Below are 25,836 nucleotides of genomic sequence, written 5' to 3'. Positions count from 1 at the left end.
GTGGGGCTCTGCGGGGCTGGCGCCCTGAGTGGAGCTCAAACTTGGCTTCACATTAGGGTTTTCAGGCATTTTGCAAATATAGCTTCTATGCTGTTTTATCAGAGATTGCTATTATTACAGTATGGGACCCACCCTCAATAATACCTACAATGGTGCAGGTGATTCTCATCTGTCTCCAGCATTGAACATCAAGGCAGTTTCCTCCATGTTGAGAGCTGAGATCAGCCTGTGATCCACAGGGAGGTGAGGGGGCTGTGCTCTGCATGGGGTTTGGTTAGGGCCAGATCTGTGTCCTGAAGGTCTGTGTCCTGCTGCAGCGTGTGTGTGGACTTTTCCAGGAGGGAGCAAGACCTCAAAACAGGTCAAAATTACCCTTGTAGGTCTTCCTGTGGCACCTCCTTTTCTCCGCTTAATCTCTGGTGCAGTGGGCAGCAGAGAACCATCTTTCTCCCTGGTGAGGTCTCCCCTGTGTGTGTGTTTTGTCACAGGAAAGGAGGGAGTGATTTCTAAAAATTAAATCTCGTATTTTTTTTACATACAGGATTGATTTTCCGAAGACTCATGTTACGTGAGGAAGACACCAAGAGGAGCAAAGAAAAGGAGCCAGGGATGGCTGTTCCTCAGGTGGAGTAATATTCCTCGGTGGATTCTTCTGTCTCTTTCCTTTCTGAAATGCCAGGTATTGTAGTAGCCAGTCTCCTGTGAGTCTGAAGCATTCTGCCTCACACGTTTGCTCACACTAACCCATGCCTTTTCTCAGTCCTTGTCATCTTCACTTAAATTCCATCTTCTATAACCTAGTGACATGAGCTTGGGAAGAGGCTCCACTGGGCATGGTCCTGGGAAGGGCTCACACCAGAGATGGATGGAGATGGGGTGTGGACCCCAAGGTGTCAGTGATATTGGGCAGCAGGGATTGTTCAGGGGCCACATCTGGATGCACATTTAGCTCTTTGTGGATCAGATCAGAGAATCTATATATGAAAGTCATACATTAATGTATGCACTGGTATCTGTGTACTGGTATCTGGTAAATTCTGGAAAAGGAGACAAACTAGGGGAGATATTTCTTTTTCTTTTTCTTGTTTTGAGACGTTCTGTCGCCCAGGCTGGAGTGCAGTGGCACGATCTTGGCTCACTGCACGCTCCACCTCCTGGGTTCACTCCATTCTCCTGTCTCAGCCTCCCGAGTAGCTGGGATTACAGGCACCCACCACCACGCTTGGCTAATTTTTTTGTATTTTTTAGTAGAGATGGGGTTTCACTGTGTTAGCCAGGATGGTCTCGATCTCCTGACCTCATGATCTGCCCTCCTCAGCCTCCCAAAGTGCTGAGATTACAGGTGTGAGCCACCGCGCCCGGTCTTGTTTTTGTTTGGGTTAGGCGGGCTCCTGTAGTTCCAGTTCCTCGAAAGGCTGAGGCAGGAGAAGGCCCTGAACCCAGGAGGCTGAGCTTGCAGTGAGCCAAAATTGTGCCACTACACTCCAGCCTGGGCGACACAGCGAGACTCCGTCTCAAAAAAAAAAAAAAAAAAAGGAAAAAGAGCGAGAGAGATGAGGAAGAGGACCCTGCAGTTAGGGGGTGTTACTTTGTCGCCCAGGATGGCCTGGACCCCCAGGTTCAGGGATTCTCCCGCCGCTGCTTCCTGAGTAGCTGGGAACTCAGACTTCCGCCTCGTGCCCGCATCCCTGCTGCGTTTAAGCAGCAGGTGGTGACCTCACTCCTCCCTTCCCTGAGCACTCAGTCCCGCATCCCAGGCGGAGGCCCTGGGGAAGTCTCTGAAGCTGAGCACGGGGTGGACTCTCCCTCCTGAATGAATGGAGAATAGAAAGGGAGAGGATTTCTGTTCTGTTCTGTGGGCCGTCAGCATGAAATCGTATGTTCCGCCCTGGCAGGGCTTTGCATTTCACATTCTAGTTTGCATCCCCTTCCAGACAATTCCAGGGCTTTCGAATCGTGCTTCAGCCTTCCTGGCCGCTGTCGCCTCCAAAAACTCGAAAAACAGAGGCGCTGAGTGCGAGGCTGAGAAGCACAGGTCCCGCCCCGGCCCCGCCCTCTGCCGGTTCTAAAGGGCAAGGTCTCTCCGCCTCGCGCCCCGCCCCTACCCCACCCAGGTCCAGCCAACCTGCCCGGGCCTGGCTTCTGTCCTGCGCGCGCAAACCCGGAAGCGGATCGCGTGGAGTTAAGGTCCTACCACGGCGCGTGAGTTTCGCTCTGCCTTGGATTAAGTCTGCACTTCCCACGTCCCCGGCGCTTCTGCCCCTGGGACGTGGGATCCCCACGGACCTGGAAATTCTCGCCTGTCTTCCTTCACCCAGAGCAAATTGAGACGTCCCGGTAAGAGTCCGGAAGTTGCTTCCTTTGGGGTTTGAAGTCGCTCGGAGGCTGGTCCAGTCCTCGGTCTTTCTGCTATAGGGCAATGTATACACTTATTATCGCGTATTTTTCCTGCTCAAAACATTTTTCTGACTATTCCCGCCCGGTGCTTTTTAAAGTCCTCACCCGCGAGGTGGATTCCTGCCCTGGGCGCCTCCCAGCCTCGCCCCAGTTGGCACCTGGAGCGCAGCGCCCCGGCCCCAGCCCCGGGGAGGCTGCGTCCTCTGCCTGGTCCTGGGATCCTGCAGGTCCCACCTTTGTCTTAGGGTGCCGTCGCCCACCACGTCCCTCCTGGTGCCGGGCCCTGCTGCTCCCCAAGTCTTCGCTTCCCCTGAGCCAGCGTTGGGGGGGTCGCAGGGGCTTGTCCTATGATACCAGGTGTTCTTTCCTGTCCAGCTCCACCCCCTGGAAAATGCGCTTCTACGGGATGCAGGCGTCTTACTCCAAACCCGCCTGTGATTACTCCAAACCCGCCTGGGCCAAAGGGATCAGGAGACAGACAGAGGGACTGAGAGAGTAGTAGAAAACCAGAGACAGAGAAAAGAAGAATGAGAAAGGCCCATAACAGATGGCAGAGTAGAGGATGGGTTAGGGATTTGCCAAGAGACAGCAAAAGTGAAAGAAAAAAAACTAAGAAAGCGGGAGGAGAAAAGCAACTGGAGAAATGTAGAGAAAAGCTAGATGTACAGAAAGATGAAGGACAGCAAGATAGGGAGAGGGGCAGCAAAGAGGGAGGCTCACCAGAGTGAGGGAGAGGAGGAGGGATTTGGAGCCAGGGCAGACAGAGCAGAGTGGTGCTGGTGACAAGAACAGATGGAGAAGCACAGCAGGGAGGACACCTGGGGATCTGGGGTGCTGGAGAGTGGGGACAGAGGGGTGTAACAGGGAAGAGAGAATTTAATAGGGAGAGCAGAGGAGACGGAGAGATAAGAGAAGAGGCTGTAATATATAGACATTGAGGACGATTGAAAGATTGGGGAGAAGGAACAACAAGAGGTTAAATAAGGACCGGGCGCTGTGGGTCATGCCTGTAATCCCAGCATTTTGGGAGGCCGAGGCGGGCGGATCACCTGAGGTCCGGAGTTCGAGACCAGCCTGATCAACAGGGAGAAACCCCGTCTCTATTAAAAATATAAAATTAGCTGGGAGCGGTTGCACATGCCTGTAATCCCAGCTACTAGGGAGGCTGAGGCAGGAGAATCCTTTGAACCTGGGAGGCGGAGGTTGCGGTGAGAGCCAAGATCGCACCGGTGCACTCCAGCCTGCGCAACAAGAGTGAAACTCCGTCTCAAAAAAAAAAAAAAAAAAAAAAAAGGTTAAATAAGTTGTGAGGATGGAGCAGAAGAGGTGGAAGAGGAGTAACAGAGGGAAGAAGGGGATAAATAGCAGGAGAGGAGAGGGGTACAAAATGAGGAGCACAATCCCAGGGAAAAAGAAAAGAAACCAAGAGCTAGAGAGAGAAGGGGAGAATGAGAGAGATGTACAGAATTAGGGAGGGAAGCACAGTAATGAAGAAAGAGGGGCCGGGCGCAGTGGCTCATGCCTGTAATCCCAGCACTTTAGGAGACTGAGGCAGAGGGATTGCTTGAGTCCAGGAGTTCAAGACCAGCCTAGGCAAAATACCCCATCTCTTTCAAAAAGAAAGAAAAAATTAACGGGGCATGATAGTGTGCAGCTGTAATTTCAGCTACTCTGTAGGCAGAGGCTGGAGGATCACTTGAGCCCAGGAGCTCCAGGCTGCTGTGAGCAGAGATCATGCCACTGTACTCCAGCCTGGTCAAAAGAGCAAGACCCTGTCTCAAAAGAAAAAAAGGGTGGGGGACTTTGGGTACAGATAAGTGGGTGAGTTCATTGGATATGATTAGTTGTGACATGTTGACTTCTGTGTATATCATCTAATACCTTGTTTAAGTTATACAGATGAGATTTAGAATTTTAAAACTCCTGTCTATGAGACATGTACATTCTATAAATCTTGGTATCAGAGGTTAGCTTCCAGTTGGAATCCCAGTTATTCAGTTGTGAGTCAGTCTCTTCCCTTTTCCCAGGGTGGGGTAGGAAGTGGGACAGTGATGTGGGGAAAAAAAAATCACTTTCTCTTATTACATAATACTTTTAATTTATTACTTAGTTTATATTTTGAGACAGGGTCTGGCTCTATCACCCAGGCTGGATTACAATAGCGTTATCTACTCTAACTGCAGCCTCGACCTCCTAGGCTCAAGCGATCCTCCTTCCTCAGTCTCTCTAGTAGCTGAGACCACAGGTGTGAGACACCAAGCCCAGCTAGTTGTTTTTTTTCTTTGTTTGTTTGTTTTTTTGTAGAAACAGGGTTTCAGTATGTTTCTCAGGCTGGTCTCAAGATCCTGGGCTCAAAGTTTCCTCCTGTCTTGGCCTTGCAAAGTACTGGGATTACAGGGGTGAGCCGCCATGCCAGGCCTACCTACTAATTATTATTATTATTATTTTTTGAGGTGGAGTTTTGCTCTTTTTGCCCAAGCTGGAGTGCACTGGCACGATCTTGGCTAATGACTATCTCTGCCTTTAGGGTTGAAGCGATTCTCTTGTGATACTTCCCCCGAGTAGCTGGGATTACAGGCATGCGCCACCACACCCTGCTAATTTTGGATTAGGAGGCTGAGGCAGAAGAATCACTTGAACCCGGGAGGCAGAGGTTGTGGTGAGCTGACATCGCACCATTGTACTTCAGCGTGGGCAACAAGAGCGAAACTCCGTCTAAAAAAAAAACCAACCAAACAAAAAACAAAAAAGAATGGAGCAAAACAGGAGAGGGGCATAAAATGAGCAGAAGTCCAGGGGGAAATGCAGAAAAGAAACAGATGGAGAGAGAAGGTGAGAAAGAGCTATGTATAGAATGACGAAGGGAGGCCGGGTGCAGTGGCTCACGCTTGTAATCCCAGCACTTTGGGAGGCCGAGGCAGGCGGATCACTAGGTCAGGAGATTGAGACCATCCTGGCTAACACGGTGAAACCCTGTCTCTACTAAGAAAACTAAAAATTAGCTGGGCGTGGTGGCGGGTGCCTGTAGTCCCGGCTGCTTGGGAGGCTGAGGCAGGAGAATGACATGAACCCGGGAGGCGGAGCTTGCAGTGAGCCGAGATCGCGCCACTGTACTCCAGCCTGGGTGACAGAGCGAGACTCTGTCTCTTTGTCTCTGTTTCTTTGTCTCAAAACAAACAAACAAAAGAATGATGGAGGGAAACAGTAATGAAGACGAAGGGGGACCCTGAGTGCAGATGAGCGGTGAGTTGATTGGATGTGATGATGAAGTGATGACATGTTGCTTTCTCTGTTTATAAGGTAACAAATTTAAAATTAGTTTAAATTATACAGATGAGAATGAGAGTTGCCAAACTCCTGTGTCTAAGTGTGGTGCATTTTATAATGATGGCGTCAGAGGCAGCTTCCCTCTGCAACCCCTCTTCAGCCAGAGGACAGTGACTTGACTCATTAGTTGTGGATCACCCTCCTCCCTTTTCATGGATGGGGTCGGGAGTGGGGGAGAGAAGTAGGGTAAGAAGTGACTGACTCTGTTACTATATGGAACGTGATGAAAGGAGTATTAAAAGTGCTTTTGTTCTCTTTTTGTAATTTTTTTTTTGGTTCCTCTCTTCATTAGTTTAGTTGTTTTTTTGTGTGATTATTTATTTATTTATTTTTTATTTTTGAGATGGAGTCTTTCTCTGTCATGCAGGCTGGAGTGCAGTGGAGCGATCTTTACTCACTGCAACCTCCGGCTCTCGGGTTCAAGCAATGCTCTGTCTCAGCCTCCCGAGCAGCTGGGATTACAGGCAGCCGCCACCACACCTGTCCTGTCGATTTTTGTATTTTTAGTAGAGACAGGGTTTCACCATCTTGGCCAGGCTGGTCTTGAATTCATGACCTCGTAATCCACCCGCCTCGGCCTCCCAAAGTGTTGGGATTACAGGCATGAGCCATCACACTGGGCCTCATTAGTTGTTATTTTTTAATTTTACTTTAAATTTACTTATTTTTGCTGTTGTCGGTTTTTTTTTTGGATGCAGTTTTGCTCTTGTTGCCCAGGCTGAAGTGCAATGGCGTGATCTTGGCTCACCACAAACTTCGCCTCTGGGGATCAAGTGATTCTCCTGCCTCAGCCTCCTGAGTAGTTATGATTACAGGCACGCACCACCATGGCCGGCTAATTTTGTATTTTCAGTAGAAACGGGGTTTCTCCATCTTGGTCAGGCTGGTCTTGAACTCCTGACCTCAGGTGATCCTCCCGCCTCAGCTTCCCAAGGTGCTGGGATTACAGGCATGAGCTGCTGCGTCCAGCCTTTAATTTTTATTTTTTTGAGACACTCTTACTGCTGTCCAGGCTGGAGTGCAGTGGCAGGATCACAGCTCAGTGCAGCGGCAACCTCCTGGGCTCAAGTGATTTTCCCACCTCAGCCTCCGGAGTAGCTGGGACCACAGGCACGCCCCACGAGGCCTGGCTAATGTTTAGATATATATATTTATTTATTGAGACTCTCTGTCACCCAGGCTGGAGTGCAGTGGCACGATCTCGTCTCACTGCAACCTCCGCCTCCCGGGGTCAAGCGATTCTCCTGCCTCAGCCTCCTGAGTAGCTGGGATTACAGGCATACACCCCTACGCCTGGCTAATTTGTGTATTTTTAGTATTTAGAGATGGGATGTTGCCATATTGGCCAGGTTGGTCTCGAGCTCCTGGCCTTGTGATCCACCCACTTCGGCCTCCCAAAGTGTTGAGATTACAGGTGTGAGCCACCTTGCCTGACCGCTGTTTTTTTTTTTTTTTTTAAGATAGAGTGTCACCCTATCACCTAGGCTGGAATGCAGTGGAACAATCTTGGATCACTGCAACCTCTGCCTCCCAGGCTCAAGTGATCTTGCGTCAGCCTCCCAGGTAGCTGGGACCACAGATGCATGCCATGATGCCTGGCTAATTTTTTGTATTTTTGGTAGAGATGGGGTTTATATGTTGCCCATGTTGGTCTCAAACTTCTCGGCTCCAGTGATCGGCCTGCCTCAACTACCCAAAGTGCTGGGATTACAAGGGTGAGTCACCACTCCTGGCTGGTCTTGGAATTTTCTAGAGGAGGAAGACCAAGGCAGCCTATTGGCCCTTTCAGGCCATCACATGGGAATCAGCCACACGTCCTTCCTCCTCACCTAGGCTGGAATGCAGTGGAACAATCTTGGATCACTGCAACCTCTGCCTCCCAGGCTCAAGTGATCTTGCGTCAGCCTCCCAGGTAGCTGGGACCACAGATGCATGCCATGATGCCTGGCTAATTTTTTGTATTTTTGGTAGAGATGGGGTTTATATGTTGCCCATGTTGGTCTCAAACTTCTCGGCTCCAGTGATTGGCCTGCCTCAACTACCCAAAGTGCTGGGATTACAAGGGTGAGTCACCACTCCTGGCTGGTCTTGGAATTTTCTAGAGGAGGAAGACCAAGGCAGCCTATTGGCCCTTTCAGGCCATCACATGGGAATCAGCCACACGTCCTTCCTCCTCACCTCAGAGCTTCTCAGAATAACTTGGTGAAATGTCTCCCGCTGTGAGCCTCAGTGAGCCCACGTGTAACATAGAGGTGAGGAATAAGACCGGAAAAGCTCAGTCAGTGGCACTGACCCCTGAAATGACTGACAAAATACAGTGTGTGGCTTTTCTTCTGGGAGAGGGTAGTGCCCAGTTTTAACTCGAATTTTAAATGAATTCCAGTTCTCCAAATATTAAAAAAAAAAAAAAAAGCACAAGATGAGCAAAAACAGGGGATTAGACTCAAATCACCTTGAACCGTATCATCTCACAGCTTTAACCCACCTACACGACTCCATGTCCCCTGCAGGCCTCGCACCTGAGCTCTACAATCATGTGTCCACTTGTCTCCTCAGCTGTCTCCTGGGTCATCAAACAGGCATCCCCACCTTCAGGTGTCCATAAGTGACTTCCTAAATCCCCAAACACATTCCCTTGCAGTCTGCACATCTCAGATGAGGGTGACTATGTACTTCCGGAAACAGCCAAACTTGACAGCATGTATTTTAAATTTGGGAAATAAATTACTTTATTAGTAAGTGTTGTAATTTATAATATAAAGAGAAACTTAGATGTATACATGAAAAGAGTGAGAAGATACATCACTTCCAATTTTTGTTTGTTTGTTTTTTTGAGAGGAATTTTCACTCTTATGGCTGAGGCTGGAGTGCAATGCCATAATATCAGCTCACTGCAACCTCTGACTCCTGGGATCAAGGGATTCTCCTTCCTCAGACTCCCGAGTAGCTGGGATCACAGTCGACTTTCAAAATTCTTTAAGGTTGTGGGAGAAAAATGTTTGAAGACCATGTCCCTATGGGTCTGTGCCCCCAGGACCTCTCTGACCTCATCTCCTACCTGTGCCCTCCTCTCTTCCACTGTTCCAGCCCCATGGGTCGCTTTCCTCTTCCTGGGGCTGAGGTTGCTCCTGTCTCAGGGCCCTCACTTGAGCTGTCCCTCTCTCTAGGACTCTCTTCCCCTCAGCTGCAAGTGACAAGCAGCCTTTCTTTCCTAGGTCCTTGTTCTGATATCATCTTCTCCAGGTCTCCTTTGTGATCTCCCACAGCCCCCATTTGACATTGCAGCTGTGAAACCAGAAAATCTTACAGAGATCTCAGTTAATTTAGAAAGTTTATTTTGCCCAAGGTGGTTGGGGCAGAGTTTAATTTTATACATTTTATGGAGACATGAGACATCAATCAATATATGTAAGAAGTACATTGGTTTGGTCTGGGAAGGTGGGAGAACTTTAAACAAAGGCAGGAAGACTTGAAGCACGGAGTGGGCTTCCAGGTCACAGAGAAATGTGGCACAAACGGTTGCAATCTTTTGAGTTTCCTTTTTTTTTGAGATGAAGTCTCCTTTTGTCACCCAGGCTGGAGTGCAGTGGCACAGTCTTGGCTCACCGCAACCTCTGCCTCCTGGGTTCAAGTGATTCTCCTGCCTGAGCTTCCCAAGTAGATGCCCGGATCAGTTTTGTATTTTTAGTAGAGATGTGGTTTCACCATGTTGGCTGGCTGGTGTCCACCTCTTGACCCCAAGTGATCTGCCTGTGTAATCCCACAGTGCTGGGATTACAGTCCTGAGCCACTGTGCTGGGTCCTTCTTTTGAGTTTCTGATTAGTCTTTCGAAGGAGGCACTCAGACATGCATCTATGTCAGGGAGCAGAGGGGTGACTTTGAATAGAAGGGGAGTCTGGCTCACTAAGCAGTTCCCAGCTTGACTTTTCCCTTTTGCTTAGTGATTTGGGGCTCGAAGATTTATTTCCTTTCACACAGCCCATCATTCACCCCACCTCTGGTCCACGTTGCCCGTTCTGTGTGATTATTTTTGTGCCTTTGTCATCCACTCTCTGGATGCTGGTGAGAACAAGGCCCCAAGGGGAGGGCAGAGCCAGAACGTGGGGCTGTGCTGGGCTCACCCTGTCTGAGTGGAGCTCAACCCTGGTTTCACGTTAGAGTCTAGAGGCATTTTTCAAATAGAGCTTTTGTGCTGCTTTAGCAGGGATTCTTATTCTGACGGGATGGAACCCACCCTCAGTAATACCTGCAGTGGCCCAGGTGCTTGTCATCTGTGTGCAGCATTGAGCATCTTTGTCCTGCATTTCTGAGGGCTGAGCTCAGCCTGTGATCCACAGAGAGGTGAGGGGCTGTCCTCTGGATGGGGATTGATGAAGGATGGGTCTGTGCCCTGAAGGGGAGATCAGTCCAGCCCAGCTCCCCACTGCTGCCCCGTGTGTGGTGGCTTCTCCAGGAGGGGGGCAAGATCTGAAGACCGGGGTCAAACACACTTATAGGTCTTCCTGTGGGACTTTCTTATCTCTGCATGATCTCTGGTGCAGTGGGCGGTGGGGGACTTCTTTCTTCTGGGTGAGGTCTCCCCTGTTCATGTGGTTTTGTCACAAGATGGGAGTGAGTCATTTCTAACATGAAGTCTCATTTTTTTTCACATGCAGGATTGATTCTAAAGACTCATGTTATGTGAGGAAGCAGCTCAGAAGAGGAAAGGAAAGGAGCCAGGCATGGCTCTTCCTCAGGTGAAGTGATATTCCTCTGTGGATTAATCTCTTTCCTTTCTGAAATGCCAGGTATTGTAGCAGCCAGTCTTTTCTGAGTTTGAAGAATTTTGCCTGACACGTTCACTCACACTCAACCATGCCTGCCCTTAGTTCCTCTCAGCTGCTCCGAGATTCCATCTCCTGTGACCCAGTGATGTGAACTTGGGAAGAAGCTCCACTGGGCATGGTCCTGGGAAGGGCTCACACCCAGACATGGATAAACATGGGGTGTGGGCCCATTGATGTCAGTGCTGCTGGGCAGCCTGGATTGTTCAGGGGCCACATCTGGATGTCAGCTCTTTGTGGACCGGATCAGAGAAACTACATATGAAATACATATGTTAGTGTACACAGATATCTAGTAAATTCTGGAAAAGGAGACTAATAAGGGGAGGTATTTTGTATCTGATTTGGTAATGCAATTGAAGCCACACTAGTAGATCAAGATGTCTGTGATTCCAAACTTTTTTTTTTTTTAAGAGAAAGGATGTTGGTCCAGGTGCTCACACCTGTAATACCAGGAATTTGCGAGGCTGAGGCAGGAAGACCACTTGAGGTCAAGAGTTCGAGACCAGCCTGGCCAACATGGTGAAACTGCACCTCTACTAAAAGTACAGAAATTAGCTTGGGGTGGTGGTGCATGCCTGTAATCTCATCTACTCAGGAGGCTGAGGCAGGAGAATCACTTAAACCCAGGATGTGGAGGTTACTGTATGCCGAAATTGTGCCACTGCACTCCAGCCTGGGAGACAGAGTGAGACTCTGTCTCAAAAGAAAAGAGAGAGAGAGAGAGAAGGTGTCGCTCTGTGGCTTAGTTCTGGAGTACAATGGTACAATTCAGAGTTTACAGCAGCCTCAAACTCCTGGGCTCAACTAATCCCTGCTTTAGCCTCCCAAAGAGCCTGAATGATAGGCATGGGTCACCGTATGTATGTATATATGTATGTATCTATTCTATTTATTTACTTATTTTAAGATGGAGTCTCGCTCAGTCCCCAAAGGTGGAGTGCAATGGAATGATCTCGGCTCACTGCTACCTCCATCTCCCAGTTTCAAGCAATTCTTCTGCCTCAGCCTCCTGAGTTGCTGGGACTACAGGACGCACCACCACACCCAGCTAATTTTTGTATTTTCATTTGAGACGGGGGTTTCACCGTGTTGGTTAGGCTGGTCTCGAACTCCTGACCTCATGATCTGCCTGTCTTGGACTCCCAAAGTGCTGGGATTAAAGATGTGCACTACTGTGTCCGGCCTTATTTTTTATATTGTATTTTTATTTTGTTGTCCAGGCTGGAGTGCAGTGGTGCAATCATAGCTCACTATAGCCTTGATATCCTGGCCTCCAGTGATCCTCCCACCTTGGCCTCCCAAATTGCTGGCATTCCAGATGGGAGACAGCCAGCCCAGCTGGACTCTGCACTTTTTAGAGATGGAGTCTCGCTCCGTTGCCCAGGTTGGATTGCAGTGGTGGGATCTCAGCTCCCTGCCCCTCTGCCTTCTGGCTTTAAGCAGTTCTTTTGCCTCAGCCTCCCGAGTATCTGGGATTACAGGCATTTGCTGCCTTGCCTGTTTAATTTTTTGTATTTTTAGTAGAGATGGGGTTTCACCATATTGGTCAGGCTGGTCGAACTCCTGACCTTGTGATTCATCCACCTCAGCCTCCCATAGTGCTGGGATTACAGGCCTGAGCCACCACGCTTAGCCAAACTCTACACTTTTAATGACTTGGGATGGAGTGGAAAGTGGAGATAGGCATCAGTGGTACAGGATGCTTTCTTACATCATTGATTTTACTTTATTTTTTAATTTGTTTTGAGTTGAGTCTCTGTTGTCCAGGCAGGAGTGCAGTGGTGTGATTTGGTTTCACTGTAGCCTCTGACTCCCAGATGACAGTGATTCTGTTGCCTCAGCCTCTCCAGTAGCTAGGTTTACAGGTGGGCCACCACGCGTGTAACGGCATGATGTGATGTGTGTGCATGAATACGTGGGTGGATAAGCCCATGGTTTATGTAGAAAACACAACATTTGCAATAAGTTATTTTTTATAATAATTGTAATTATTTTAAGTATTTTTCATTTGCAATAAGTTTTATTTTTTATAATAATTGTAATGATTTTAACTATTTTTCATTTGGAAGGCTGAGGCAGGTAGATCACAATGTCAGGAGTTCGAGACCAGCCTGGCTAAGATGGTGAAACCCTGTCTCTGCTAAATATACAAAAATTAGATGGACGCAGTGGCAGGTGCCTCAAATCCCAGCTCCTGGGGAGGCTGAGGCAAGAGAATTGCTTGAACCTGGGTGGCCGAGGTTGCAGTGAGCTGAGGTTCTGCCACTGCACTCCAGCCTGTGCAATAGAGTGAGACTCCATCTCAAAAAAAAAAAAGTAAGAAGTATTGGGAAGGATTATATGTATGCCTGTGTGTGTCCATTCAGCGACCTTGTAGGATGCTCCATGTTCTTACCCTGGGACCTTTATCACATTCTCTGCACTAGATAAACCCGTGTCAGTTAGTTTAAAGCTGTATCTGTTACTTCAGCGTTTATATTCAAATGTGAATCCCAGACATCTGGATTCAGTGCTTGTGTTGACATTTTTAGCTATTTGATTTGTGGTAATTTTCCTAGTATGTGTGATGCACTTGTCTCCAAGTACAGACCATTCTTCATGAGACAGTATGTTATTTTATGGCTTAAGACATGGGAAGCACTTAGAACAGTGTATAGCACTTGGGAAGCATTCAAAAATGTTAGTCATGGCTATTGCTGTCATCATGACAGTTTTTGGTTTTTGTTTTTTTTTTTTGGAGACAGAGTATTGCTCTGTCACCCAGGTGAAGTGCAGTGGCATGATATTGGCAAACAGCATCCTCCACCTCCCAGTTTCAAGCAATTCTCCAGCCTCAGCCTCCCAAGTATTGGGGATTACAGGCACCCACCATCACTCCCAGCTAATTTTTGTATTTTTAGTAGAGAAGGGGTTTCAGCATGTTCCCAAGCTGGTCTCGAACTCCTGACCTCGTGATCCACCTGCCTCGACCTCTCAAAGTGCTGGAATTACAGGCATGAGCCACTGTGCCTGAGCAATCATGACAGTTTTGAGATTCAGACTTTTCATTCAAAGCCGTTGGATTTTGTCCTCTCTGAAACACCGCTTGTATCTTAGCTCATCTAGAGACTTAATATCACCTGGTATGTTGAACGTAATATCTGACATGTCTGTAGAAAAAACCCTGTGTTTGTTTGTTTGTTTGTTTTTGAGAAGGAGTCTTGCTCTGTTGCCAGGCTAAAGTGCAGTGGTGTGATCTTGGCTCACTGCAACCTCCACCTCTCGGATTCATGCAATCCTCCTGCCTCAGCCTCTTGAGTAGCTGGGAGTACAGGCCTGCACCATGACACCCAGCTAATTTTTGTATTTTTAGTAGAGACGTGGTTTTGCCATGTTGACCAGGATGGTCTCGATCTCTTGACCACATTATCTGCCTGCCTTGGTCTCCCAAAGTGCTGGGATTACAGGTGACAGTCACCGCCCAGCATTGCTTTTTTTGTTTTGTTTTGTTTTGTTTTTTGAGATGGAGTGTCAGTCTGTTGCCCAGGATGGAGTGCAGTGGTGCGATCTTGGCTCACTGTAGCTTCCATCTCCCAGGTTCAAGTGATTCTCCTGCCTCAGCCTCCTGTGTAGCTGGGATTACAGGTGCCTGCCACCATGCCCGACAAGTTTTTATATTTTTAGTAGAGACAGGTTTTCACCATGTTGGCCAGGCTGATCTCGAACTCTTAACATCAAATAATCTGCCCGCCTTGGCCTCCCGAAGTGTTAGGATTACAGGTGTGAACCACCATGCCTGGCCCTGTGTTTCCTTTTTATTTTTATACTTTTTATGTTGTCTATGAAATTGAGACTTCCATAGTGACTTATGGCATCTTAAAATCTTTCAAAGAAAAGTACAATAAAATGCAACTATAGGGAAAAAATATTCAAAATACCTTAACATTTTGTCAGAACACAGTCTTTGATCAAATACTTATTTTCTCTTTTCTCATTTCCCGTGAAGGTGATAACTCAATCCTCCATAATGTTTTGTTGAAATGTGTGTTTCATTTTAGGGACGCTTGACTTTCAGGGATGTGGCTATAGAATTCTCATTGGCAGAGTGGAAATTCCTGAACCCTTCGCAGAGGGCTTTGTACAGGGAAGTGATGTTGGAGAACTACAGGAACCTGGAGGCTGTGGGTGAGGAAAATGATGTCCCGCAGACATGAGGAGTCTGCTCTTGTCTATCTTGGCTCTTCCTGGTTTTGTGTTCTCTTTTGTGATTTTGCCTCATACATGGTTTTTTTTTTTTTTTTTTTTTTGGTTGCTTTTTTGTTTTGTTTTTTTTTTGAGATGGATCTTCGCTCTTGTTGCCCAGGCTGGAGAGCAATGGTATGATCTTGGCTCACCATAACCTCTGCCTCCCAGGTTCAAGCAATTCTCCTGCCTCAGCCTCCTGGGTAGCTGGGATTACAGGCATGTGCACCACACCCAGCTAATTTTGTATTTTCAGTAGAGACAGGGTTTCTCTATGTTGGTCAGACTCATCTCTCACTCCTCATCTTATGTGATCCACCCACCTCGGCCTCCCAAAGTGCTGGGATTACAGGCGTGAGCCACCATGCCCAGCTCATTCTGGTTTTTGAGGAGCATCACAGAAGCGTCTCTCACTGGCACTGTGACAATGTTCATCCCATAAACTAATGATCATCTTCTCTAAGCAGCAGTCAGTGGTGTTGAAATTCCTCCCAGCGAGGATGTCATTTGGGCTCACAGCCTCATATGTATGAAGCTCTTGACTGAACTCTTGTTCATTTCACATTTTTCACACCAATGTGTGTCATTGTTCATTTTTAACAGGAAAACTTAATGTTCAGTTTGTTATAGGATCAACCCTGTAACAGATACGGTTTTCATCAAAATTATTGAGGGAGCTTGTGAGGTTGAATGAGGTTTCCATTGTTTAGTCCTACTGTCATTTCCTTAAGACACAGTGGCTTTCAACTTGTTCATTCCTACGTTCTGTTTTTTGTTTGTTTGTTTGTTTTGAGTCAGAGTCTCACTCTGTTGCCCAGGCTTGAGTGCAGTGGCGTGATCTTGGCTCACTGCAACCTCCACCTTTTGGGTTCAAGTGACTCTCCTGCCTCAGCCTCTTGAGTGGCTGGGATTACAGGCATGTGTCACCACACCTGAGTAATTTTTGGTGGTTCTATTACAGAAGGCGGTTTTGCCATGTTGGCCAGGCTGATTTTGATAGCCTGGCCTGATGTGATTCACTTGCCTTGGATTCCCAAAGTGCTGGGATTACAGGCATGAGCCACAGCCCCTGGACCCATCCAAGTTTGTTTTTAAGGCTGAATAATATTCCATTGTATGTGTATACCACATTTTGTTCATATATTTATCTGTTGATGGACATCTGGGTTGGTTTCTTCTCTTTACTATTATAAATAATATTGCCAGGCTGGGTGCAGTGGCACACGCCTGTAATCCCAGCACTTTGGAAGGCTGAGGTGGGTGAATCACCTGAGGTCAGGAGTTCAAGACCAGCCTGGCCAACATGGTGAAACCACATCTCTATTATAGTTTCTTCTTTTTTTTTTTTTTAGATGGAGTATTGCTCTGTCACCCAGGCTGGAGTGCAGTGGTGCAATCTCAGCTCACTGCAACCTCCACTCCCAGGTTCAAGCAATCTCCTACCTCAGCCTTCTGAGTAGCTGGGATTACAGACATGCACCACCATGCCGGGCTAATATTTTATATTTTTTCAGTAGAGACAGTGTTTCACCATGCTGGCCTGGCTGGTCTCGAACTCCTGACCTTGTGATCCACCCATCCATCCTCCTAATGAGCTGAGATTACAGACGTGAGCCACTGCACTCAGCCTGGCTCTGTTTTCACGAACACATCTCTACCTACTCAGCCAGGGCATCCTTCTTCACCCCCATGGTCTCCTACATTGCTCTACTGTACTCTTCATAGGGTTTACTTATTTTTTTGTGTGTACACATTTCTGGAATCTACACAGGGGATTATTGTTGAGTATATGCTTGAAACTAGAAATCAGAGGCATTTAATTTAAGAGATGTAAAATTGCTTTCACCTCAGGCCACCATACTGCTGCTTTTTTGGATCACTTTCATTCTTGTCCCTTGCCCATATTGTAATTTGAATATTTAACCTTGGGTCAATATTTTACCATTTGCTAAATTAGTTCCACTTTCTTCCAAGCTCAAGATTTGGTCTATCCTAGTGGAATTATATTCCCACAGACATGCTTGCACAAAGTTCCCTCCTACATGCCCATTACTTCCTGCTCTCCACCCTTGCCCTTCCTTTCCTGGCCTTGACTCACATGATACATTGATCTGGATGCAAATACTGTTTCTTTCCAGCCTATTGACTTTGTAATAGTGAACACCCCAATTTCCCTGTGAGCCCCTCCCCTCCAACACTACTCTCACTGAGTAAGTCAAGACCTTATTCATCCACTGGACAAAATTATAGGAGGCTGCCTAAATCAGTGTGTGCAGGGCATGATGACTCAGCACATGATCCATGAGGGATGGCTTTAGAACCACTGTCAGCAGCGCAGCTCAGCCTTTGTGTCCCAGCTCAGCCCTTGTATCCCCCTTGATGTACTTCTTTCTGTTCTCCTTGTATTTTCTGTGTCTGGTCATTTCCTGTCCTGCCTGGGCTGACTATTGTGCCTAAGAACATGTCGTGGGATCCTTCATGCCCAGGATCAAGTCTTGTCCCTCACTTACCATACGTGCAAACTGGGGTCATGTCCATGAACACCGCGGGCCTGCTTTTGTTATTTGAGAAATAATGTTAATTTGCCTCCAGGGTTGGTTTTTGGTTTTTGTTTGTTTGTTTTTTGAGATGGAGTTTTGCTCCTGTTGCCCAGGTTTAAGTGCAATGGCACAATCTCAGTTCACCACAACCTCCACCTCCCGGGTTCAAGGGATTCTCCTTCTGCAGCCTCCCAAGTAGCTGGGATTACAGGCATGCACCACCACGCCTGGCTAATTTTGTATTTTTAGTAGAGATGGGGTTTCACCATGTTGGCCAGGCTTGTCTTGAACTCCTGACCTCAAGTGATGTACCTGCCTGAGCCTCCCAAAGAGCTGGGATTACAGGCCTGAGCCACTGTGTCTGGCCTTTTTTTTTTTTTTTAAATGGAGTTTCTCTCTTCTTGCCCAGGCTGGAGTACATTGGTTCAATCTCAGCTTACCACAACCTCCACTTCCTGGGTTCAAGTGATTGTCCAGCCTCAGGGTCCCAAGTAGCTGGGATTATGCCTGGTGCAAGTCTGGCTAATTTTTGTAATTTTAGTAGACATGGGGTTTCTCCATATTGGTCAGGCTGGTCTCGAACTCCCAACCTCAGGTGATTCGTCCACCTGCTTTTTAAAACAAGTGAATACTATTAGATGGCTTCATATAAGTTTTATAGTACACACTCAACTTCCTTTGTTTAATAAGATTTGTCAGCCTTCAGTGATGTTGATGATGAGATGCCTCTTTTCCTATCTCACTCTTTTCACTGTTCTGTCAGAAATAGCTTAGACTGGCCAGCTTCAGTGGCTTAGGCCTCTAATTCCAGCACTTTGAAAGGCTGAGGTGGGTAGATGGCTTGAGGTCAGGAGTTTGAGAGCAGCTGGGCAAACATAATGAAACCTTGAATCTACTAAATTAAAAAAAATTGGACAGACGTGATGGCTTACGCCTATAATCCCAAAAATTTGGGAGGCGAAGACGGGTGGATCACCTGAGGTCAGAATTTCAAGACCAGCCTGGCCAACATGGTGAAACCCCGTCTCTGGTAAAAATACAAAAATTAGCTGGGTGTGTTGGTATGCACCTGTAATCCCAGCTTCTTGTGAGGCTGAGACCTATAGGAGAATCATTTGAACCTGGGAGATGGATGTTGCAGTGAGCCATGATTGCGCCACTGCACTCCAGCCCGGGTGACAGAGTGAGACTCTGTTTCCAAAAAAAAAATTAGCCAGGCATGGTGGCATGTTATCTGTAGTCCCAGCTACTCAAGAGGCTGAGGCATGAGAATCTCTTTAGGTAGGAGAATCGTGCCACTGCACTCCAGCCTGGGTGATGAAGCATGACTCGGTCTCAAAAACAGACAAAAAAAAGAAATAGCTGAAACTTGAAAGCTTAAGACATAGAAATTTATTTCTCATGAATCTGGAAAATGGGAAATCCAAGAACAAGATGTCAGCTAGATTGGCTCCTGGTGAGAGTATTCTTCGTGGTTTAGCCCAGCCACCTTCCTGCAGTGTCCTGACATGGGGGAAAGAGGAGCAGGCAATGAGCTCTTTACTGTCTCTTTTTATAAAAGCAGTAGTCCTGGCCGGTCGTGGTGGCTTACGCCTGTAATCCCAGCAGTTTGGGAGGCTGAGACGGCCAAATCACATGAGGCCGGGAGTTTGAGACCAGCCTGACCAACATGGAGAAACCACGTCTCTACTAAAAATACAAAATTAGCCAGGCATGATTGCACATGCCTGTAATCCCAGCTACTCGGGTGGCTGAGGCAGGAGAATCGCTTGAACCTGGGAGGTAGAGACTGTGGTGAACCTAGATCACGCTATTGCACTCCAGCCTGGGCAACAAGAGCGAAACTCTGTCTCAAAAGTAGACAAAGAAAGAAAAAATACAATTAAAAGCCCTAGTCCTATTCACAATTAGTCAACACCCATGACCAAATTCTCTAAAAGGCCCCATCAGCAGGAACACCCTATTGGAGAATAAGAAATCTGATAGTGACTTTTAGCCAAGGTGAACATTCGGGCCAGGGAACATACATCATATTTTTTCTTCTTATTGTGCAATTTGTTTTATACAATATTTTCTCTGATCTCAGTTTATAAATTTTCCCAGTACACATTCTATGTTTTATATTTTACGCATAGTGAACTACATAACTATAGGGAATGCACACATGTAAAATTGCTGTATTGCCTGGCTGTTACATGAGTGTAGTTGTGACATCATAATTGCACTTTTCTACACTATTAGTCAATTATTTATTTATTTATTTGAGATGGATTCTTGCCCTGTCACCCAGGCTGGAGTGCAATGGCACAATCTCGGCTCACTGTAACCTTTGCCTCCTGGGTTCAAATGCTTCTTTTGCTTCAGCCTCCAGAGTAGCTGAGATTACAGGCATCTGCCACCACACCCAGCTGTTTTTTTTGTATTCTTAGTAGAGATGGGGTTTCCCCATGTTGGCCAGGCTGTTCTCGAACTCCTGACCTCGTGCTCCACATGTCTCCACCTCCCAAAGTACTGGGATTACAGGTGTCAGCCACCGTGCCCAGCCATTAGTCAATTCTTATTTCTTAAAATGCTGTGTATTTTCTTGACCTCATACATGAGAAGGTAGTGATCTTAACATGTATTTCAGTTCTTATATTGTGTGCTAGTGGTTAAGTAGAAGTTGTGGCTTTTTTCTTAAGAGGAAATTGTTTAGAATTCTGCAAGCTGTATAAATGTACTTATTTGCTTGCTGGTTTTTATCATGAGTTATAATATTTTATTAATTTTTATAATTTTACATATGGCTTTTTGGTATGCGGTATGCAATATAACTGACACACTCCACTCGTTAATGTCACAAAGTGCCACCAGGTACAGTGGCTCACACCTGTAATCCCAGAACTTTGGGAGGCTGACGCGGGAGGATTACTTGAGGTCAGGAGTTTGAGACCAGCCTGGTCAACCTGGTGAAACCCCATCTCTGTAGGGACCAGCCCCACAGGGTCGGTGGGTTTTGCTCTCTGTATGCGGAGACGAGAGACTGTAGAAATAAATACACAAGACAAAGAGATAAAAGAAAAGACAGCTGGGCCTGGGGGACCACTACCAGCAAGATGCAGAGATGGGTAGTGGCCCTGAATGCCAGGCTGCACTGATATTTATTGGATACAAGACAAAGGGGCAGGGTAAGGAGTGTGAGCCATCTCCAATGATAGGTAAGGTCACGTGGGTCACCTGTCCACTAGACAGGGGGCCCTTCCCTTCCTGGCAGCCGAGGCAGAGAGAGGGAGAGAGAGAGATAGCTTACGCCATTATTTCTGCATATCAGACACTTTTAGTACTTTCACTCATTTTGCTACTGTTATGTAGAAGGCAGAGCCAGGTGTACAGGACGGAACATGAAGGCGGACTAGGAGCGTGACCACTGAAGCACAGCATCACAGGGAGACAGTTAGGCCTCTGGATAACTGCAGGTGGGCCTGACTAATGTCAGGCCCTCCACAAGAGGTGGAGGAGCAGAGTCTTCTCTAAACTCCCCCAGGGAAACGGAGACTCCCTTTCCCGGTCTGCTAAGTAGCGGGTGTTGTTCCTTGACACTGATGCTACCGCTAGACCATGGTCCGCTTGGCAACGGGCATCTTCCCAGACGCTGGCATCACTGCCACACCAAGGAGTCCTCTGGTGGCCCTGTCTGGGCATAACAGAAGGCTCGCACTCTTGTCTTCTGGTCACTCCTCACTGTGTCCCCTCAGCTCCTATCTCTGTATGGCCTGGCTTTTCCTAGGTTATGATTATAGAGCGAGGATTATTATAATATTGGAATAAAGAGTAATTGCTACCAACTAATGATTAATGACATTCATATATAATCATGTCTATGATCTAGATCTAGTATAACTCTTGTTATTTTATATATTTTATTATACTGGAACAGCTCGTGCCCTCGAACTCTTGCCTTGGCACCTAGGTGGCTTGCTGCCCACACATCTCTACTAAAAACACAAAAATTACCCAGGCATAGTGGTGCATGCCTGTAACCCCAGGGACTCAGGAGGCTGAGGCAGGAGGATCACTTCAACCCAGGAGGCAGAGGTTGCAGTGAGCTGAGATCATGCCATGGCACTCCAAGCTGGAGTGCAAGACTCCATCTCAAAAAAATAAAAATACAAAAATTTTTTGAAAAGTCATTAAGTGCCTGTCCTGTGTGGATATAGGTAATTTTATGACATTTATTGAGAAAAATATTGAATTAACTTTTTTTTTGCTTTTTTTTTTTTGAGGTGGAGTCTCACTTTGTCACCCAGGCTGGAGTGCAGAGGTGCAATCTTGCCTCACCGCAACCTCTGCCTCCCAGGTTCAGGTGATTCTTGTGCCTCAGCCTCCCAAGTTGCTGTGACTGTCAGGCACGGGCCAGCACACCTGGTTAATTTTTGTAATCTTCTCTTCTCGGTGCTATACTTGTTTGAAAATATAGAACTTCCATTGATTTTGGTTATCCTTACATGAGTTTGTGGATTATTTACCAATATAGTATATTGTGTGGGTTTCTTTTTTTTTTTTTTAGCATTTGTACACAGTAAATATGGTTTAAATATGAAGAATATATATTTTTCTCTTCATTGATGTGACAGTGATATGTTTTTTGCAAATTGTGATACACTTTAGGGTCACAGTGGAAAAATACTCCTTACTTTAGGCTTACACGTTTGTGCCCTGTCAGTGTTTTGTGATGACATAGGAAATAGACTTTCATAGAATTGATTTGAAGGACATGTAATTGCCCCTTGTTTATTAAAGAATCTTACTCCTTTTGTGTTCCTAAACTTTGAAGATGATATTTGGGAAGTTCAAAATAAGTATTGTTTTTTGTGTCATATTTACACACTTCAGTATGATTTACCATCTGTACTTAATTGGAAACGTATTGGTGTTTATATTTTGTAGATATCTCTTCCAAACGCATGATGAAGGAGGTCTTGTCAACAGGGCAAGGCAATACAGAAGTGATCCACACAGGGACATTGCAAAGACATCAAAGTTATCACATTGGAGATTTTTGCTTCCAGGAAATTGAGAAAGAAATTCATGATATTGAGTTTCAGTGTCAAGAAGATGAAAGAAATGGCCATGAAGCACCCATGACAAAAATAAAAAAGTTGACTGGTAGCACAGACCAACATGATCACAGGCATGCTGGAAAAAAGCCTATTAAAGATCAGCTTGGTTCAAGCTTTTATTCACATCTGCCTGAACTCCACATAATTCAGATCAAAGGTAAAATTGGTAATCAATTTGAGAAGTCTACCAATGATGCTCCCTCGGTTTCAACATCCCAAAGAATTTCTCGTAGGCCCCAAATCCATATTTATAATAACTATGGGAATAATCCCCTGAATTCTTCATTACTCCCACAAAAACAGGAAGTACACATGAGAGAAGAATCTTTCCAATGTAATGAGAGTGGCAAAGCCTTTAATTGTAGCTCACTCTTAAGGAAACACCAGATACCCCATTTAGGAGACAAACAATATAAATGTGATGTATGTGGCAAGCTCTTTAATCACAAGCAATACCTTACATGCCATCGTAGATGTCACACTGGAGAGAAACCTTACAAGTGTAATGAGTGTGGAAAGTCCTTCAGTCAGGTATCATCCCTTACATGCCATCGTAGACTTCACACTGGAGTAAAATCTCACAAGTGTAATGAGTGTGGCAAGATCTTTGGTCAAAATTCAGCCCTTGTAATTCATAAGGCAATTCATACTGGAGAAAAACCTTACAAGTGTAATGAATGTGACAAAGCTTTTAATCAGCAATCAAACCTTGCACGTCATCGTAGAATTCATACTGGAGAGAAACCTTACAAATGTGAAGAATGTGACAAAGTTTTCAGTCGGAAATCAACCCTTGAGTCACATAAGAGAATTCATACTGGAGAGAAACCATACAGATGTAAGGTTTGTGACACAGCTTTCACGTGGAATTCACAGCTGGCTCGACATAAAAGAATTCACACTGGAGAGAAAACTTACAAATGTAATGAGTGTGGCAAGACCTTCAGTCACAAGTCATCCCTTGTATGCCATCATAGGCTTCATGGTGGAGAGAAATCTTACAAATGTAAGGTTTGTGACAAGGCTTTCGCATGGAATTCACACCTGGTAAGACATACTAGAATTCATAGTGGAGGAACACCTTACAAGTGTAATGAATGTGGGAAGACCTTTGGTCAAAATTCAGATCTTTTAATTCATAAGTCAGTTCATACTGGGGAGCAACCTTACAAATATGAAGAATGTGAAAAGGTTTTCAGTTGTGAATCAACCCTTGAGACACATAAGATAATTCACACCGGAGAGAAACCATACAAATGTAAGGTTTGTGACAAGGCTTTCGCGTGTCATTCCTATCTGGCAAAACATACTAGAATTCATAGTGGAGAGAAACCTTACAAGTGTAATGAGTGCAGCAAGACCTTCCGTCTGAGGTCATACCTTGCAAGCCATCACAGAGTTCATAGTGGTGAGAAACCTTACAAGTGTAATGAGTGCAGCAAGACCTTCAGTCAGAGGTCATACCTTCATTGCCATCGTAGACTTCATAGTGGTGAGAAACCTTACAAGTGTAATGAGTGTGGCAAGACCTTCAGTCACAAGCCATCCCTTGTATACCATCGTAGACTTCATACTGGAGAGAAATCTTACAAATGTACGGTTTGTGACAAGGCTTTCGTGCGTAATTCATACCTGGCAAGACATACCAGAATTCACACTGCAGAGAAACCTTACAAGTGTAATGAATGTGGGAAGGCTTTTAATCAACAATCACAACTTTCACTTCATCATAGAATTCATGCTGGAGAGAAACTTTACAAATGTGAAACATGTGACAAAGTTTTCAGTCGCAAATCACACCTTAAAAGACATAGGAGAATTCATCCTGGAAAGAAACCATACAAATGTAAGGTTTGTGACAAGACTTTTGGGAGTGATTCACACCTGAAACAACATACTGGACTTCACACTGGAGAGAAACCTTACAAGTGTAATGAGTGTGGCAAAGCCTTTAGCAAGCAGTCAACACTTATTCACCATCAGGCAGTTCATGGTGTAGGGAAACTTGACTAATGTAATGATTGTCACAAAGTCTTCAGTAACGCTACAACCATTGCAAATCATTGGAGAATCTATAATGAATAAAGATCTAACAAGTGTAATATGGCAAATTTTTCAGACATCATTCATACATTGCAGTTCATTGACACACTCATACTGGAGAGAAACCTTACAAATGTCATGACTGTGGCAAGGTCTTCAGTCAAGCTTCATCCTATGCAAAACATAGGAGAATTCATACAGGAGAGAAACCTCACATGTGTGATGATTGTGGCAAAGCCTTTACTTTATGTTCACACCTCATTAGACATCAGAGAATCCCTACTGGACAGAAATCTTACAAATGTCAGAAGTGTGGCAAGGTCTTGAGTCCGAGGTCACTCCTTGCAGAACATCAGAAAATTCATTTTTGAGATAACTGTTCCCAATGCAGTGAGTATAGCAAACCATCAAGCATTAATTGACACTAGAGTCAGTCCAGCATTGACTTGAGTTTGTGTTGACTTAACATTGAGTTCAACCCTTAATTGACATTCAAGTGTTTATGTTAAGAGGATTGGGCCAGGTGTGGTTTCTCACACCTGTAATCCCAGCACGGTGGGAGGCCAAGGCACATAGGTCACTTGAGGTCAGAAGTTTGAAACCAGCATGGCCAAGAGATGTCAGCCACTTTTCCCAGCCTGTTTTTTGATTCTTGTTTTCTGTTTTTCTTTTTTGAGATAGTACTTTTTAAAGAGATAGTACTTTTTTGATATAGTACTTTATAAAAGGGAGATCAGGCCAGGCGCGGAGGCTCATGTAAGTAATCCCAGCACTTTGGGAGGCCGAGACGGGCCCATGACAAGGTCAGGAGATCGAGACCGTCCTGGCTAACACGGTGAAACCCCATCTCTACTAAAAATAGAAAATATTAGCCAGGCGTGGTGGCAGGTGCCTGTAGTCCTAGCTGCTTGGGAGGCTGAGGCAGGAGAATGGTGTGAATCCTGGAGACGGAGCTTGCAGGGAGCCAACATCGCGCCACTGCACTCCAGCCTGGGTGACAGTGAGAGTCTGTCGCAAAAAAAAAAAAAAGGATATCAAAGCTGGATGGTGGCTCATCCCTGCAATCACAACACTCTGGTAGACTGATGTGAGTGGATCACCTAAGGTCAGAAGATCAAGAGCACCCTGGCTAACATGGTGAAACCCCATCTCTACTAAAAATACAAAAGTTAGCCGGGGGTGGTGGTGTGCACCTTTAGTTCCAGCTACTTGAGAGGCTGAGGCACAAGAGTCGCTTAAACCTGGGAGGTAGAGGTTGCAGTGAGGCAAAATCGTGCCACTGCCCTCAGCCTGGGCAGTAGAGTCAGTCTCCATCTCAAAAAAACCAGCAAACAAAAAATATTAAAAAAAACATTAAAAATGCTTTTGTTCTCATTGTTCAA

General features: G+C 46.0%; 1 protein-coding gene across 4 annotated transcripts; it reads left to right on the top strand.

Annotated features, from left to right (window-relative positions):
- The first annotated feature begins 589 nt into the window (after positions 1-589).
- ZNF600 (zinc finger protein 600) lies at positions 590-25,836 on the top strand. Of its 4 annotated transcripts, none has more exons than XM_034944514.3 (4): positions 590-2,337; positions 10,381-10,461; positions 14,589-14,715; positions 22,239-25,836. In XM_034944514.3, exons 2-4 carry the CDS (start codon positions 10,399-10,401, stop codon positions 24,422-24,424), a joined length of 2,376 nt encoding a protein of 791 aa, XP_034800405.3. In that variant the 5' UTR covers positions 590-2,337; positions 10,381-10,398; the 3' UTR covers positions 24,425-25,836. The 4 variants fall into 4 exon arrangements, with proteins under 4 accessions (XP_034800405.3, XP_034800406.3, XP_063456650.1 ...); XM_063600578.1 differs by lacking the exon at positions 590-2,337 and adding an exon at positions 9,200-10,066 and having other exon boundaries at positions 22,239-24,513; XM_034944515.3 differs by lacking the exon at positions 14,589-14,715.

This window comes from Pan paniscus, chromosome 20, assembly GCF_029289425.2.
Source record: "Pan paniscus chromosome 20, NHGRI_mPanPan1-v2.0_pri, whole genome shotgun sequence".
Taxonomy (NCBI): domain Eukaryota; kingdom Metazoa; phylum Chordata; class Mammalia; order Primates; family Hominidae; genus Pan; species Pan paniscus.
The sequence above is the reverse complement of the archived record's forward strand: the minus strand, read 5'-3'. Positions and strand labels throughout refer to the sequence as shown.

What these genes read in the sequence shown, in the direction of transcription:
- ZNF600 (XM_034944514.3), top strand. Translation starts at nt 10,399, where the DNA reads ATGTTATGTGAGGAAGCAGCTCAGAAGAGGAAAGGAAAGGAGCCAGGC. An exon ending in CAGGCATGGCTCTTCCTCAG is followed by an intron (nt 10,462 to 14,588) that starts GTGAAGTGATAT and finishes GTTTCATTTTAG; the next exon opens with GGACGCTTGACTTTCAGGGA. An exon ending in CAGGAACCTGGAGGCTGTGG is followed by an intron (nt 14,716 to 22,238) that starts GTGAGGAAAATG and finishes TATATTTTGTAG; the next exon opens with ATATCTCTTCCAAACGCATG.